General features: G+C 40.8%; 1 protein-coding gene across 1 annotated transcript; it reads right to left on the minus strand.

The window, feature by feature from the left end:
* Window positions 1-219: 219 nt before the first annotated feature.
* Window positions 220-17,410, minus strand: SERINC1 (serine incorporator 1). The gene is made up of 10 exons (XM_084203533.1): window positions 17,277-17,410; window positions 11,960-12,121; window positions 10,251-10,444; window positions 7,374-7,453; window positions 7,053-7,190; window positions 5,525-5,694; window positions 5,335-5,425; window positions 3,900-4,041; window positions 3,561-3,791; window positions 220-1,796 (listed from the first exon to the last, which is right to left on the minus strand). The coding sequence occupies exons 1-10, from the start codon at window positions 17,313-17,315 to the stop codon at window positions 1,658-1,660; spliced, it is 1,386 nt and encodes a 461-aa protein (XP_084059659.1). The 5' UTR covers window positions 17,316-17,410; the 3' UTR covers window positions 220-1,657.
* Between the last annotated feature and the right edge of the window lie 1,505 nt (window positions 17,411-18,915).

An 18,915-nucleotide genomic window follows, 5' to 3' on the forward strand; every position in this document is an offset into this window, starting at 1 on the left:
CTGGGACATGGCTGCCAAGGGCATAGAACTGTCAGAAAACTTCTCCCAGAGGGTCACACATGACCTCCTGAAAGAGCCACAGACTCAGGTGTGCTCTGCAGCACTGCTGGCTCTTCTTAGAACCTGATAGTGCTACAAAGCATCCCCAGAAGAGGGGATGAGAAGGTTACACAAACCCTTGCAATAGCCACATCTGGCAGCAGCAAGAGACATCAAAAGTCATGGGCCATCTTCATCCAAATTTATTTATTAATAAGGTAACAACATATTCCAAATTATTACAAGCCTTTACTACATCTTTCCATTACTGTCTCAAGTTTGACTTGACATGTCAGAATTTTTTGCAGTAAGTGTTCAGGTGCAGAATTAAAATAAAAGCTTAGAGAATAGCAACAGGAAGTCACAGTTACAAACACCACAGAAAGGGATGAGCATGACATCTGCTGCAGGCTCCAGGGTCACTCCCAGTCAGGTTGCTCTAGGCTCAAGTTGTAGCAAGTAACAGAGAAATTATACAGCTTATGTACTTCAGTTACAAAGCAGCAAGCACAAAAGCATTTTAAGATTTCGTAACTGCACAGGAACTATGCCTAGATTTAGACTTTCTAGGCTCAAGTCCATCTCTGGCAATGGACAACAAGCAAAATACCTAATACAGTAAAAGATCTCAAGATTCAGAGCCCCAAATATTTTAAGAAACCCTTCAGTTGAAGCCTCAGTAAATGCAAACCTCCTCCTCCTTTAGTTATTGTAACTTCAGTGCTTCTTTCTCTCCACGTTTTTTTTTTAAATCACAATACTCAATTCCTCCAAAGGGCTTACACAGCTTTTACCACCCGGCTCCTTGCAAACTTCGTGATTGTAGCTTAGCCAAGAAAGTGGCACACAAAACAGCAATAAATTACAGCACAGCTATGCTACTTAAACTACTTAAAAAACCAATAATACTATGTAGATGCACATTGTAAACAGGTGCCTTAAAAACATGCTTCTGAGCATCTGATACCAGGGTATTTCTCCCCAGGGTGCCTGTCCTCCTGTGTGCAATGGGACACACTGGACTGGCTCCTCTGCAGCTCCAGGTGCAAGTTTCCCCCCTCACATCTGTGCTGAAGGTACTGCTGCCCTCGGCATGGGAAAAGTCAGGCTGATAGTGCCAAAGTGCTGCAAGATGTCCAGTGAACCCACACATGCTCCACTTCGAGTCTAACAACACTTACTCAAGGCTTACTTTGGAATCAAGGCAACAGGGATCATCAAAGGCAGACCCTTCTTCACTTGCAAAGCCTGACCTAACACTGTTTAATTACCCTAATTAACACTTGCACTTTTTTTCCTACAACCATTTAATGCAATTGAGGGGAAAAAACATACTTCCAAAAGCTCTTGATCTTACGTCTCGTCTCGTACTCCCAAAGCACTCAAAGTAGGAGTAATCCTATGAAAACCATCGTTACAGCAATTACCTTTGAGCTCAGCTAGAAGAAGTCATTTACTGAAATGACAAGACATGATTCAAGGTAATCATGCAGGATAAAGCAGGGAATACTACCTGGACAGCACACACACATGTATTTACACTCGCACTATTACCCGGAATACTGTTTGTTTCAGGGACACATGGTGCTAACACAGCCTTCCTCCAGAGCAGCACAGCTCAGTCGAAGTCACGGTTGGTGAGAACCAGCGGAGCCACCAGAGTCCACACGTACAGCACGATGCCAATCCAGCTGGAAGAAATCTTCACCCACACAGATGGCCACTTGCTGGTCATTGTCTCGTAAGAAGAATCCGGACTGTGAACCAAGGAAAAGAAAAAGGATCATTTGCTATTTTTTTTTCAATATAACATACTTGTGTTCTAAGCTACCATTCAACACTGTTTCCACAGAAGATCATTCTCAATTCACACATCAAAGGACCCTTCTCCCAGGCAGTTCACACCAGTCTCTACAGGAACACCACCTGTAAGTAGGTGTCACAGGAGGTGGAAAAACAACAACAGCACAAAAACTACTGAGGTATGAGAAGCTGCCAAAAAGCAGAAATAATTACAAGGAATCTCTAACAAATCTCCAGAAAGGCAGTAAACGGATAGCACTTAGAGACAAAAGGAATGCATTTTGCCTTGCCAAAGGACACCGCTGTTGCAATACAACACAAAATGAATGACACTGGCAAAAAAGAACGTGTTTATTTCCTAACCTCGATATTTAGAGAATTCCAAAAGTGACCATGGATTGGAGGATTAAATTGCCACCCCTCCAACCACATTGGTCAAACCAACAGTTCATCAGTTCTCTCCTCCTCCAGAAAGGAATTCAAAACAATAATTATTTACATGAAAAGTGTGTGAGAAACTGCATTACAAAAATGTAAACATCAGAAGGCTTAGAAGAACTTTAGAAGAATAGGGCCACATACCACCTAGAGAAATTAATAATCTTGATGTTATATTGGACCCAAGTAGGGCCACAAATCAATTTCACAGCAGGACTATCTACTAAGAGTTGCTTCTGAAAGAAGTACCTTTTAGTGTTGCTTTTTTGATACAAATTGTTCTTTGACAAATAACTAGAGACCTTCAGCTATATTTTTTAATTCTAAAGAACATCTGATCTAGCTGTTAGCAATAGTTCACACACAGGAAGACTATTTTATTGTGAGGATTTTTTTCAAGGATCAGACAACATAAATTTCCTTCCACCAAGCCCCGTCAGAGAATGGCTGTGGTTGGAAGAGACGACTGAAGGTTCTCAAGTCCAACTCCACTGTTCCAGCGGGAACACCTAAATCCAGCTGCCTCAGATGGCTTTAGAGTGCCTCTGAGAATGGAAACTCCACAACTTCCCCTGGCAACCTGTGCCAGTGCTCAGTCACCCTAGCAATGGACAAGTGTTTCCTGATGTTCAGAGGGAACCACCTGTGTCTCAGTTTGTGCCTTTTGCTCTGGACATGTCACTGGGCACCACTGAGAAGTCCTGGCTCCATCCTCTTTACACACCTGCTTCAAGTGTTTATATGCACTGGTGGACAGACCAGTGGGACCCTTGGGCCTTCTCTTTTCCAAGCTGAACAGTCCCAGCTCTCTCAGCTTCTCCTCATATCACATATGCTCCAGTCCCTTAATCATCTTCATAGCCCTTCGCTGGACTCTCTCCAGTATGTCCTTGTCTTTCGTACTGGGAACCCCCAGAACTGGAGGAGATGGGAAGAAACACCTTCCCCTTGATCTCTTGATATAACATGTCCTTTTTCTAGCTCTCTGTACTAGTCATAGGCCTAGTGTTTACTAATTTTTAACTGTTATATAATTTAAGACTTTGTCCTGTTCACTTTAGCAGGATGTATTTCAGCAGTTCAGTGAATGACAAGAATCATCCTAGAAAATATGGCAGGCACTTGTGAACAAGGCTGGCTACAGTTTTCAGATACACTTCCCTTGAGAATGCCCACTCAAGACCTACATTCCAGAACATGCAACTTGTGTCTCCTTGTCCAGCAAGAGACGGCCTCTTGGATGCTCATTATCAGCACAACATCTAATCAAACATAAATACCTGTACCAGTTGGTAAGTGTCATCATGATATACAGTGATGCCAGGAAAAGCATGAAGTGGAAGAAGGAGTAACTGTAAGTAACTCCATCCCTCTCATTATCTATAGCTCGGTGAACATCATCTCCATCATCAAGGGAGCCATCACTCCTGGGCATTCCATCCTCTATCAGCGTTGATTCATCACTGGTCAGCATCAGCTTGTTAACTTGGCTGTTGTTGGATGTCCGGATGCTGGATATGACAGAAAAGGACATGGTACACATTCCCAAATAAATACAATGTAGTATCCAACAATAAGAAGTGATACAAATTAATGTATTTTTTTAAAGTGAATTTTACCTTGAATAGAGAACACACAGCAGAAACAAAACCAGTCCTACAATCCCTTGTGCGTCCCACCACTGCACCACCTGACCTTGGGTTGGAATGGTGGTGCTGTTGTAACCAATGATGCTCAGCAGACTGGGGTTACAGCGCCTGTCTGTGAGGGAAATTGTATTAGAACTTACATAAAACAAGAACAGGACAAATATTTGATAGCACATTTCCATGCTGAATGCACAGAAATAGAAAGGAAAGTCGTGACTGTGACAGCCTTTAAGTAAAATATGAATTTAATTTTAGCCTACTGAATCTCTCTATAGCAGGGAAATGACAGTACATGGCATAAAAATCTGTATCTTTGAGCAGATAAAAGGATTCTGAACTTATGTAAGATATGCATCAACTGCTTTACTATTCCATCTGACATAATTAGATGCAACAAAACAAAAATTTCTGCATAATAAACTTCAGAAATTCTACTGCTAGAAAACAAGTTTGACAAACATATTCTGTAGATGGGGTACCCAAGTCATCCCAGAACTGGAAAACAATGCCAGTAAGTCAGTTTTTTATTATGGGTGGTTCCCAACCGACAGCATCCACAGGTAACACTGATGAAACAGCTGAAAGGAGTAGACAGTCTTATTTTCCCATAATCACTACCTGAAATAGATGACTCATATATTCCATAACACAGAAACACAGAAGATTGTCCACAGCTAAGACAAAAGGGTCAGAGACCCAATTAAAACCACTAAAATCAATATCTGGTGATTTATTTTAATCTTCAGAATTCCTGCACTTTTTTATTTTTAGAGATATTCAACTGTTTCCAGTCACAATAACCACTGACAACATTTATTAATACTGGTTATAAATCCTCAGTTTGGAAAAATATAATCAGTAGCATCTTGGTCACCTAAGAAACATGAAACCTGGTAGAGAAATGAAACTCCTAGACTCCTCAGGGGAGTTGCACTGATCTGCAAAATCTAAGCTTTAGAATACTGCAGTTCTGCCAGTAAACAGCAGAAATTACATGCCATACAAGCAGGGGAAAAAGACATGACCTTGGTTAGCATGCTGGTTGCAGAGGGGGCGGAGCTCAGAGATGTGTGGGCAAGGCCAGGTTGCTATTTTCTATGTCCTTGCTGGGAGTGTAGCTTTGGGGGGAAGAAAAGGTGAGCATACCCTGGAAGAAGTGGCACTCTGCTTCCCTCTTCCCCTCAAGGGAGCTTGCCTGGACCAGCCATGCACACCCTGCCCTCCCTCCCTGCTGCCCACCCCTTCCTATCTCTCAGGAGAGTGGGCGCCTAGCAGCACACGTAGCTGAGCCCTAACACATGCACATTCTGTTACCCTGCTCTAATGCTGCCCTGCGAAAGAGGTGGAAGTACAATTTATTGCTTAACCGGTTACCCAAAAAGCTCTACATTGCTACTACACTTACCTGGCTCATTGGTCATGGCTGACCAAGTCAAATACATTGTGTAAATTGTGATCACCGAAGACTGCAGCAAACCAGATCTTGGCTGAGATTCCTACATAAAGGAGTCACAGAACAGGGAAGTTAGGCAATCAAAAGCTGCAGGCACAATTATGTTGTGGTAATACAGGACGGAACAGAATTAAAATCGTACCTGAATCCTTGGCAGAATTGACATTACAGAAGCACCAATGCACAGGAGCATATTAACACTGATGAATGTCTTGTTTTCAGAACAACCTTCTGGATGAGTGTAATAAACATAAAACAAGACGATAGCTACCAGAGACAGCAGATAGTTGATAGCTGTAGCTGAGAGCAGAGCTGTGAAGAAACAAAACCATAGTTAAACTGGTTAATAACAGAAACCACTATGATTGGAATAATACTGCATGATTATCAAGTGTGGGATACAATATACAATGAAAGTTATGGGCACTGAAACGTAAAAGAAGTTCTCAAACAGCCTGTGAAGTATTAAAAAGAAACAATACATGGGAATCCTGAGGCCATGCTTGATTCTCCAGTGCCCTAACAGCAACCAGGAAGAACAAGGAGGATAAAGGAACATAATTATACTGGACACACTTTGGCTAACAGCTTAAAAAAGAAACTGAAGAAATACTTCTCTGACAGAGGCTAAAACAAAATCTCATTTCCAAATTACTTAGTAAATTAATTAGTAATTTAGTAAATTAATTAAAAGACTAATTACTTAGTCTTAGTAAAAACACTACGTAGAGAAGTGGCCACTGAATGAAGACAGACCATGCTGTCTTTTGAAACACCTAAACTATCAAATCTGAAACACTTTATTAAAATAACATTTCTCCAGTGAGATGACTTTACTCTCCTTCACTACCCTGACCTTTCACTCAGCATATACCTTCAAAGAATGACTTACTGGCCACCAGAAAAAACAATTGTTTGAGATGATTCTGCTGATTCTACTTATGATGCACTAGCAGGTTACTTTGTTTTTAATCAGCACTGAAGGGCTAGCAAAACCTGTGGCTGAAAAAAAAAACACAAAAACCCAAAACAAACAAACATCCCAAAATCAAAACCATCAACAAAAACCAAAAACAAACACCAAAAACAAACCGAAAAAAACCCACCAAAACCAACCCAAAAAACAAAACAAGAAAACCCCAAAAGGCTGCAGTTGCCACTTCTCTGATATTCTGAAATCATGATGCAGAGAAAGCTCCACCTGAACATGAGAAATAACTTTACTTTGTGTATGACTGCACGCTGGAATAGATTGCCCAGAGAGGTTGTAGAGTCTCCCTCACTAGAGATATTCAAGAACCATCTGGACACAATCCTGTGCCATGTGCGCTCCGGGATGACCCTGCTTGAGCTGGAAGGCTGGATCAGATGAGCTGCTGTGGTCCTTTCCAACCTCACCCATTCTGTGATTCTGTGAAACTCATGCCCTGCTCCCAGGGAATAGATCTTACTACTCAGAGGCTGCTGCACCTCTCCCTGCTTCACCTTACTTAACTTGACAACAGAAGGACATCAATGGAGCTGAACTACACACCTGAGAAAATTATACTCATGCATGAAGCAGCCCTGTCTGCATTGGTAAAATAAACTATTTAGTGGGTTACTGAATTATTTAACACAATGCACAAGAAATTAAATTAAAACTTGACTGTAGTACAGTCTCTCCTTACCTGCATACCAGCATCTTGAGTTTCCTTCCTCCATTTTTTCCACCCAAGATTCATTCCAGGAATGGGCAAAGTCAATAAGCAAGACCAGCTGAATAAGAATAAAGCAGAATGCTCCAGCCATACCTACATAAAACCACACTAGAAGAGAAGTAAAACAAAACCAGTTAAGGACCATAGGTTATTTACCCCCCATCATAGTGTCCCTAAACACAGAGAAGCACTACAGTTACACACCTAGAATTAAAACTGTATGACATCAGCATGCACTTACATACTAAGTATGACTACACCATGATACAGAGGAAGAAAATATTCCCTCACCAGTTGTAAATGGTCCCTCTGGGATGAAGAAAGCTCCAACACTAATTGCAAGTGCCGTCGCAAATTTAAAGAACCAGAATCTAAAGGGAAATAAAAAAATAAGGCTACTGTTAAGTCTGGTCTAATTCACACATAAAATACACCTCTTTAAGGGTTGTTTTCTTTTTAATTTGCTCACTCTTAACTTGCCTCATTTGAAGCGGGATAAAAATTTTATCTGCCCAAGATTTTTGTTCTCCAAAAATTATGCTTAAACTGTGCTAGACTGACAGAGTTTGACACATTTCCCAGAGGTATCTTCTTACTTGTGAATTCCAAATCAGGCCAATTGTGAGCTGCTTTTTTTCTTCCTTAGAATGTTTTAAACCAGAGCAGTGAGATTGTTGTATTGTCTGCATATCAGAAAAATGGGTTAAAAAATCTCTTTGTACTTTTAGTACCAAAGATCTGATTGGTGCCTACAATGACATAAAATATTATGCTGGAGCTCCCTACCAGTCTTGGTTCACTTCATACATGAGAGAAATATATAAAAGTCGAGATTGTTCCCACCCAATTTCAGATTCTTTAGGCCTACTGAGCTGATGAGGATTTACCACAAAAACAAAAGCAAATCAATTACCCTGAACAGAAAAGACCCAATCAAGTTCCAAGTCCCTGCTTCAGGGCAGTGTCATTGGAATTTTTCTTCCAGTAAAACATATGCACTCACAGACCATCAAAAGAGATCAGATGTTTCCAGAAAACATACAAGGGAATATCCTTCATCACCAAACACACCCCAAACACTAACTGTATAAATATACCCTGCATAGAGAACTTCAAACTGTTATGTCAACAAAACTGTAAGGAGGTAAAGACTATTTTTTCAGATCCCAGTGACAGGCAGCTCCAAAAACAGGCACGATGCCATCTACATGCACTTCAACACTGAATATAACAGCACAAAGATATGTACCACACCCCCACCGTGTCAAACACTTGTCAGTTTTTCAAGTTTTCTATCCCTTCTCATTTCTTCCCATACTTGAACAAGTTTAATCTCTCCTGCTGGCTGTTACAATCAAGTGATGGATACCAGAAGAACAAGCTCCAATTGTGTGGAGAGGAACTATGTGAGATGACAGAAGTGTAGAATACAGAACAAAAAGGACTAACTCCCTGGGATATAGACAAGTGACAAAATCCAGTCTGAAAGTTGAAGTAAGTTGTAACATTTACAGTGCAATACAAACCCCACTAAAAGTAGTTTTAGAATCCACTTTTTTAAAATCAATGTCATTCTCAATTATAGAAATGGGTTCAAGTTTATATATATTTAATCTCTAATTCTAGGCTTTTTTAAGGGATCTTACTGCTCTACCCCATTCTACGACTGAAAACAATAGTCATCTGAAATAACACCTAAAGCTGCCGTGCATTCTGTACAAGCCAGCAATTATCTGGTAGATACATTATAACTGATTTTTTTTTCTATTGTGATCATAAACCTGAGGCAAGAAACCATTCTGACTGGCATTAATAAAGCAGCGAAGGTGAACATTGGCACTAGATTGTATTACTGGGCTTAACTTGCATTCAAGCATAAAAGTTAGTACACATAGATGCAAAAACATAGTATTCTGAATATTTCATATCACTGACAAAAAGATTGCATCTCAAAATATTACTGAACATACAATTTCAAAAATCCAAAGCCATAACGCTTTTCATAAAGCTCACTGTAACGCATATTATTGAAGCAACGAGTTATTACAGAAGCGTTGAAAGTAATGTTATTAAACATTCTACCAGCAACAGTTAAATTTTTCCTTTTATCCTAGTGCTGATTTCAGTTGGCTAAGATGAGCAAACTGCTATGGGTTGCATAAACAGTACCTAAATTTGTATTGGAGAGCACAACTCCAAATAAGGTTATCAAGAAGATCCCAAACACTTTAGAAAAAATTTAGGTAAAAAACATTCCTCATTTTGTAAAATCACCATGTGCCTTTTTCTGAAAAAGAACGAAAAAACAACAGAGCTCTGATACAGAATGTAGCTGAACCATCTCCTTTTTGTTTGCAACAAGCATGTTCTCCTGAACAAAAGAGGGTGGAGGGAAAGGCTGAACTGAGTTACTCATGCTAACATACCTTAATACTCTACTCTCTTTTTCTTTTCCAAAAAAACCCAAAAGTAAACAAAGCAAAATTCTGCTCAGTCTTAATTATTTTCCCTTACAGAAATAATTTGAAGTTTTTTCTCTTTTTATGTTAGACATGTTTAATCCTACTATACTGAATAGAAAATAAAACTTTTGGTTTAGCTATTCACAGCTTCTGTTAAATACAGTCACCTCTAAAAAGCAGTAGTCTAAGCAATCACTGTGACCACCAAGATTTGGCACCATAAATGGTTTTAGGCTTTTCAGCATCATGTCCTCTTACAAATATTTACATTTCCTTGGTTCGAGGAGCTGCATTACACATAGGCAGAACCTGGATGAAAACCACCACTTGTGTCAATACACAAGCTGAAATTCCACTATATTCTTCCAGCTGACAATCTTAACTAAAATGAAATACAAACGAAAATCCACTGGAAAGCTCAGAAACTAGATACATTAACTCATTTCTTTTTGCAGAGAGGCAACTGAAGAGATAGTAGAAAGAGAAAAGATACGTTTTATACATCTATATTGATATATATGTGTAACCGCTATAACCTTTAAAGAAAACTGTGGAGAAAAGAACAAAAGCCCTTACAAACTTCAAAGTTAAGACGAATATAACTTAGATGAAGCTCTTAAATATTTTTATTTCTTGAAAAAAATCTCTGTAGAATGAAACAAAAATTAATCACTAACTCATCTCAGCACTCATTTCTGCATCTTACCCATTGTGCACTGCTGCTCTGGGGTCATTGCTGCTCTTCACTTTGATCATCAGCAAGGAGAAGAGAAGGAAGAACATGGCCATGCCAAAGCACACGCGATACACGGCCTTGTAGCCAACCAGGACATCACAGTTCACGTGGCCCTGCACACCAGGAATACTTGTTCCCAACCCTCCATCACAAAATCCAGGAATCTGTGAAAAATACAACATGCATCAGTCGTCATTAAAAGGCTTTCCGTCAGTAAAGGAATATTAATAAATTTCCAATTCTCAATTCATTAATATTGTAACATTATGTAACTATTAGCACTGTTAGAAAATATGATATTGAAGGACTGCATCATTAGCTGCAGTCTAACTAGAATATCAAACACATGCAAGTTTAAAAAAACTGCACTGCACAGACAAGGATAAAATAAAATAAATTTTTCCATAAAATAATTTGGGTTGGAGAAGACCTTTAAAGGTCACCTAGACTAACCCCTCTGCCATGGGCAAGGCCATCTTCAACTACATCAAGTTGCTCAAGGCCCCATCCCACCTGACCTTGAATGTTTCCATGAACAGGACAGGGATCTTATTAACTGGTTTTTTATGGTATTAGCAATTTCAGAACTTCTCAAAGAAATGCAGTTTTCCCTTGCAGATCTGAATCAAGAGATAATCAAAGATCTGTGAACTGATAAATTTGACTTGACAGTTACTATCAGGCTTATGACATAGCTAGGAGGTGGCAGCCTGCTTACATCTCTAAAACAGACACAGCCTCTCCCAAAAAAAGTACCATCACCATCAATTAGGTGTATTCGTAATTCCAATCACCATCAATTAGGTGTATCTGTAATTCCCATATGAAACAGTTGAGAACATTCTCTCCGGTCACTACCAGGACATAAGCAACATCTTTCAGAAGTCAAATCATATTCCAGAAGGCTGTAATTTTCTTTCCTAGGTGACTAACATGGCTCTCACTGAAGCTCTAATGTGGTAAGTATACCAACCTACAATACACATTTACAGATGAATAATTTTAAGGAAAAAACCATGAAAATTATGCCTAACCAAAGCTACTATCTATTGAAAAAAACTAAAGACTGCAAAACAGAACTGAAGTACATGCAATCCAAGTTCAGTGAATCAGTAAACTCTACTGTAACTCACATCACCATTCTCTAGTTTTATATCACATCTTCATACAGCTAATAAACTCTAAGATCCTACAAACACTTCCTAATTCCCTGAGTGGAAAACAGGTACTATGATGAGTGAAAAATATTTTTGTTATACATTACAGACTTTAAAATAGAATTTTAACTAGTACAGCCCAATGAAACTAGAAGACATCTTAGGGTGTGGTTATTTTTTTTAATCATGACCACAATAAAAATCAATAAAGTGCCATAAATACAAGCATCTCAATAATACTTAATTTGAAATTACACATACATAAATTTTCTTGTTTGATGCAAATTTTTTTTTCTGCTCTGAGCACTTAAAGAAGAGGCTTTACCTCAAAAGAGTGCTTTTCATCTATAGAGAGATCTTCCTACAACTTCTTTATTTGACTTACAAATTAATGGTGACTGTGAAGCACAATTTGCAGCAAAACGACATATTTCCAAATAAAATCCATGCTTTTCAAGATGTCAATTACTATTATCTGTGACATTTGTTCTACCAAAAAATGCTGCCAATAAATAACCTGACCTTCTTCAGCTGCTCTTCCATGCCTGGTATTAGCATCACACAGGCAACGCTCACGCCAAGAAGTAAAAAGAAGGCATAAATCAGCCGAGTTATGGTGGAGTTGTTTCCACTGGGGCAGCATCGGCAAAGCAGGCACGGGGCACTCCCACACAAGCATGGTATCTGAACAAAAAGATAGAACATGAATTATTTAAAAAGCTTTGGATTACTAGATTTCAATATTTAATCAGGCTGTGCAGATCATCAGATATGATGGAAAATTACTCATCTTGCGCATCCCACCATTGGTCACTGCAACATTCTACAGAGCCACCAAACAACAGCGCTTCTCGATGTGCTGCTGCACAGTGAAATTAGTGATTTCTAATACTTCTCAATGATTACAAGTAATCATTTAGCCATTCAGAAGAAATAAAGACTGGATTCAGGCTCATTTGTTCTCTTGAATTTTATTTCATTTCAGCCAACTGACATGCAAGGAATGCTTCTGTTAGCAACTACACCCTCCCTTCCACAGCTGCAGAAACTAAACACACCACCGGAAAAAGATATGAGCACAACTGTTATGTAGGTACACTCTCAGCACTTGGCACAGTTGGGATAAAATCCTCACTGGGGCCATAAATCTTTCCAAAACACAAAAAACAGGTGATAGAGCCTAAATCTTAAGTTGTAAACTATTTCATATTAGCAGTTACTCACCTATCACATAATTCTGTTAGTCCGCAAAATTAACTTACGCAATGTAAAAGTTACAAACAGTAAGAACAGAGCAAATATGCAGTACATGCGTTATTGATACCAAATATCAACAGCAGAAGTGGATAGGAATGCTGTACAGTTGTAATACTACAAGCGGGGAAAAAACAAACAGGACAAAATTTACCTGTATGTAATTCTCACAAAGAAAATTGTGTGAAGAAAAAAAGGGAGCTATTTCACCAGGAAAGGGTTGGGAAGCAGGGAACAATTCTCTGTCACGTGCAATGTGACAATTTGGGAAGTAAAAGAAAGGCAAGGTCCCACAAGCAAACATTAGACAAAGGAGGAAAGGTACAATCAAAATGTGCGATCACTGCCCTACTCTGAGCAACAATAAACCATGACACAGCAAAAAGATACAGAACAGGGTTAAAACCCAGCTTCTCCCCCAGCACACATCCAGGGACAACTCCACCATGGGACAAAAGCCACAGGTGTCCATCACTGCATGAGAGACACACAGTCAGGTAAGGACAGGAGTAGTTACAAGGCCACACAAGCAGGACATTCCAATCCAATCACCCAGTATGACAGGCATGTGTCAGAAAGAGTTCTCAGCACTTTAGTCATATGACAACCAAAAATGCCAGCAGTCCACTGCTACCGGAAAAGCCTCAGGGGTGGCCAGGAAAAGCAGACAGACTGCCACAACACTGCTGGCAGCCTCCTGAGAAGCCCTCCGGAAAAGGCCAATTATCATTCCTACAATTTCAACCAGACTCACACACTGAACCCACAAACTTTGCCGTTTAAATAACTTCCCTGTATTCTTTTTGGCATGTGTTCCTTCCCAAGGAGCCAACAACCTTCATTCCACTAAGCTACAGAATCATCTTTAAATCAGCAAACTTCACCATTACATTTATCTTTCTAAACTGAAACTAGGTAGATTCTCATTATAAGTATTTCAGGATGTAAAAAGCTATTATACTGCCCCTTTTTACCTTCTCCTCCACTCAGTGCAGCACAAATAATATGACGGCACTGATTTATAGGAGGTTTCATCTCAATATAATAAAGAAATTATTTAGACCGAGAGCAACCAGTCCCAGCAACAACCTCCCCAAGGATATGGTAGAGTCTCCATCATGGGAGGTGCTCAAGATGCAACTGGACAGCGTACCAGATCATCCCACTCAGGCCCTCTTCTTCATAAAAGATGAAGTAGATGGACATTTGAGGCTGCTCTACAACTGCAGGCAACTACACTAGGTGCATCTACACTTTGTTAGCAGGAAACGTATGGCGAATATTGTCTCAAAATGCATCAGAATTTTATAGTACTACTGTCTTACACTATTTCCTACACACACAAATAATTTTAATAAAAATATTTTTCACCAAAGTGAAAAATATCTCAGTTCTCTGTTCAAAAAATTACTTTCTTGAACTAATTCTGTCTGCATTAATATTTCTAAACATACTTTTGACTAAAAGGTTGAGTTTGGCAGAATAGAATATATGATTAGGCTCATCTGCTGCAGAAAACATGGGGACAGAAGCACTGGTTATGAAAATTCACTTCTGTAAGGAATCCCAGAGTTTGTTAAATACCTAAATAATTCAAGCAACTTGCTCCCTGCCTCAGTGGAAGCACAAGCATGAATGCTTCTACAGACAGGAGAAACTTGGAGTAGCTGAAATGAAGATGACTGGCTCCACCTCACTGGGAAACAATGTGCCTCAAGAAAGGCCATACTCACAGGAGTGTCTGAGCTCCAACACCAGCTTTTAAAATGTTTTGCCCCTAAACAGCTCATGCACATCCATCTCTGAACAAGAGACACCTGTTGATACACTACACTATTTATACAAGCCGGCTACTTACGCAAGGAATCACGTTACAGTCCAATTCTCTCTTTCTTTGGCAAAGGAGAATAAAATACACACCATTCCAATAAAATAGTGCTATACTATGGGCAAAACTACTTGTTACAGACTTCACAAAGAACAGGAACCAAGGAACATTCAGCCCATGGAATTCAGCTTATCAGCAGAGGAGACAAGGTGAGTTTGTGCCACTTTCTTCCTAAATTTAAAGCACAACTCACACAAAAATTTCAGTAGTACACACAGGAAGATACTACTATGGAGATCAAAGCTTAACTCCCCAATGTGATTCAGCTGAGTCACACATGAAGACAAAAAGTTACTCCACATGTACTTTTTCATTTGCTTCCTTAAGGAAGCTTAGACAAAAGTTACTCAGACACAACTGAATAAAATCTACTGCCTTCCAGAAACTTTACTTACCTACCAACTCATATCCCTTTACATTTTTGAGGAGAAATAAGCAGCTCATTGGTGTACTAAGGCAAAATAAGAAAAGACAAACCCACACACCTATTCTGGGAGCAGCCAGCAGGGCATACAAGTTAATTCATGCCTGCTAAACGAGTCACTTCATTCCCCAGAGCAGTGGAAATTGCATGAGAACATGTAACAAGATGTATACTTAAGGAGAGATAAGACAGAAAACCCCACGAAATCACGGAAGGACAAATTTTATTGCCCCTGATGCACACAGAACAAGTTTTTAAAATCAAACATAATCTTCCTACTGGAGTAATGACTAAATGATTATATACTGAATTAATTATTTGCAAAAACATTAAGCCCCTGATGGGCCTAGTTAGGGTTTAGCTACATCATCCCTACTCTTATGCTTATAGACACTGAATTAATCACGATCTTTGCCTTGACAGAGAATATTAAAAGAGTAAAACAGCAGGTCAGCTGTTTCAGAGAAGAGAACAATAGAAGCAAGACACAGCAGAGGGAAAACAGCACTGCTTTATCAACCTAGGCTGTCACTAGAAGACGACTTCTGCTGAGATGGCTCTGCTCTTACAGGTTCAGTCTCACCTCCACCTCTGACAGGCTCCCCTTGCTCTTAAAAATGCTAACCTGAAGCGCTACCTGATCAGCACAGGGAAGCGCAGAGCAGTAACACACAGCAGCACAGCACAAAAGCCCAGAAGAGACAAGCACGGCAGGAGGCCTGAGCAGAGCAGCTCTGCACAGCACAACACGTGGCCCTGGGGAGGAGCAGCAGTGACAGCAGCGTCCCCACGGGTAGGGGAGCTTTGCCGGCCTGCCACAGCCCGCACCACACCAACCCCAGTGCACCCGGTCCGGCGGCTCCCTCACCCTCACTGTGTGCTTCCTTCTCAGAGCGACAAACTGAGTTTGTACTGATGTATCCCTAGAGACCAGCGTGGACAGATCTCCTGCTCAGAACTGCTGTATAGGCTTCAAGTGCTGATTAGCTGTGGTTTTAAATGTGGAAAGAAAATGTTAATGAGAGCAAAATGAAGCAAAGGTAAAAGGATATTATGAGTGTTCTAGTTGATTATTTATAGGCATATTAGCCTGGAAGTAAATTTATGCAGATTTTCCAGTTTTATGATAATTTCATAAAATTTGTACATGAGATTAAGGGAATATGGATCATCTCTCTTAATTAAAGGTCATACAGTACTAGAGGAGCCAAAGCCCACACATTCAGATGTAGAAGCTTGGATAGACATGAGGTTTTGTTATATCACTAGAAATGTGTGTATGAATGCTTTAATAATAGTTAATTTAATTCATGCATAGTACAATATTTTTGGTATGAAAAAATTCAGATTTTCACTATCCCACTGACATTCTTACAGCAAACATCTAAAAACTCACAAACCACTTGACTGTGTCAATATAGACAGGGACTAGACTTGGAAAGACGTATCACTTATTGATAAAAAAGCAGTGTCTCAGTTGAAGTTACCAGTTACCAACTTCTTTGCTCTCCTACATCGTGCCAAGAGTCTTAATGCCATCTCAATCTACTGCTTCCCATGAACAAAAATCACCTGACTGACGTGGTGACACATTACCACGGATTACTGTGCCGCCAGGAAAGGATGGCTCGGCGAGACAAAGATGCTACAAAGGGTGGAGCTGCTACAGACAAAGCCGTAAGAAAGAGGCATTAAATACAAATATTAGAATCGTGAAAACGTGCAGGTTTTGATTTTCCCGAAAAAAACGCTGGAGTTTAAAGCATCTGATCAGACTCTTTAGAAATTCGGGGAGAGGTCATTTCAGCGGACACCGCAGCACCTCCCGCACAGCAACGCGGATTAAGCGGCGCCCAGCAGTTCGACGGGCCGGCCTGGCTGGCTTAGGGACGAAGCTCCCCACAGCGCCGGTAAAACGGCTCCGACGGATCGCTGGGGATCCCGGGAGCAGCCCGAGAGAAGGATCGCGGCGGGGCCCGCCCCCTCCGGCGCGGCGGGGAGAGAGCCCTGGCCGGCGGAGCGGGGGCGGACAGAGCTCGGATGGGGCCGGGCAGGGGCCTCGCAGGGGCCTGCAGCCTGCCCGTGCCGCAGCAGGAGGAGGGAAGGCAGCGCCACAGCCGCCCTGACAGACACAGGCGCGGGGAGGCGACGGGCGAGGCCCGGGTGCGGAGGGAGGGAAGGAGGGGGGGAAGCACCGGCCGCCGGCTCCGAGCCTGCGGCGGGCAGGGAAAGGCAGGGAGGGACCCCCTCGCCGCCCGCTTACTCCACCTTACCCAGCTCGCCATGGAGCAGAGGCCCAGGACGCTGCCCATGGTCCCCGGTGGGCTCGGGCTCCTCCAAGATGGAAGCGGCGGCCGCGGCTCCCGACGCCGTTGTTTACTGCTCCCCGCGGCGCTTCCGGCCGCCTGACGGCGCGGGCACGTCACTGCCGGCCCGCACGGGAACGCGCCGGCGTTCTGTGGAGCCGGGTGTGCTTGGGGCTCGGGGCTCTGCACGCCTTCAGGCCTAATAATCATAGAATCACAGAAGAATGAGGTTGGAAGAGACCTCTAAGATCATCAAGTCCAACCCATGCCCTAACACCTCAACTAGACTATAGCACCGAGTGCAGTCTTTTTTTAAACACATCCAGAGGTGGTGATTCTACCACCTCCCTGGGAAGAGCATTCCAGTACTTTATTATTCTTTCGATGAAAAATTTCTTCCTAATATCCAAGCTATACCTTCCCTGAGGTAGCTTGAGACTGTGTCCTCTTCTGTCAGTAATCAAGAAAGGAGATCCAACCAGGGGAACAGCAGCAGCCAGCGTCTGTCAGTCAAGGGCAGCCAGGAGATAAAGCTTAAAGCTTGTTAGTTGTCAGATGTGGATGTAGCAAATCAAGGTGCAGCAAACTGGATGTAGTAAAGCAAAATGTTGTACATCAATAAAACAGTCAAGGACACCTGGGAGCTAACTAACTTTAAGGATGTAGTAAATCAAGGTATCAATGTATGTCTAGGGATACTTTATGAACTTGGCAAAATACTTGATGTCCATGTGTCCTATTGCTGAACTATGTCCATTATAGTACTAAAAGTCATATTTACAGGTCACTGAGACCCCTGGCCAGGTGCAGACCCTCACACTCTGTGTGCAAAGATGTTAGCTGGGGTTATGTAGACTGTATGGAAATTGCTGATCACAGTAGATGAACACAGCCCCAAAAAAGGAAAAAGTTGCACAAAAAAAGAAAATAGTCCTGAAAGAAAAAGTAAGGCCTAAAAAATCTTTTAAAACAATCAGTTGAGGAACAGAGACTGTAGGTTATACACTTAATAATACAAACATAATATATACTTATATTTATTAAAAATATTTTATAATAAGGATTTTATAATACCAAGGATACCATCTCAGCTGAAAAATACAACCCTTTCATTTGTAAAAAGTTTTAAGATCCAAAACTAGACACTTAAGAAGGATACATAAAGAAATTGGATTTTTTAAAAAAATACTTAGAAGTATACATTGTTTTACAAGTTAAGAACATTTCTGTCTCTTACAATTTTCCCTTCTTACTAACATACAGTCATTACACTACTACATGCTGGGCTCGGATTTGATTTTTCTATGGATGTTGTTAAATATGTCCTTTGTAATTAATCTAAAGGCAATCCTATTTTCAAAATCAAACATGAAAAGGCCTAGAAGGAATTTTTGCAGGCTGAAGGTTTAAGGCTGCAATTGTATTGTGAGAAAAAGGGAATAATTAATAAAATTGTTCTAGCTATTTGTGTGAAAGCTAAGTACACAGAATCAGTGGACATTGAAAATTTTTGGAGGCCAATAGATCCACAAGAGTAATTCTTCATGTTCACTTTTGCTTGTGCACCGACCTGAGCCAGTGAAGTGTGCTGTGTTCATCTCCCACA

This window comes from Fringilla coelebs (assembly GCF_963513975.1).
Source record: "Fringilla coelebs genome assembly, chromosome: 3".
NCBI classification, from domain to species: Eukaryota; Metazoa; Chordata; class Aves; order Passeriformes; family Fringillidae; genus Fringilla; species Fringilla coelebs.

What these genes read in the sequence shown, in the direction of transcription:
- SERINC1 (XM_084203533.1), bottom strand. Translation starts at nt 17,315, where the DNA reads ATGGGCAGCGTCCTGGGCCTCTGCTCCATGGCGAGCTGG. An exon ending in AGCCATGACCAATGAGCCAG is followed by an intron (nt 4,042 to 5,334) that starts GTAAGTGTAGTA and finishes TTTCCCTCACAG; the next exon opens with ACAGGCGCTGTAACCCCAGT. An exon ending in CTGTGTGTTCTCTATTCAAG is followed by an intron (nt 3,792 to 3,899) that starts GTAAAATTCACT and finishes TGTCATATCCAG; the next exon opens with CATCCGGACATCCAACAACA.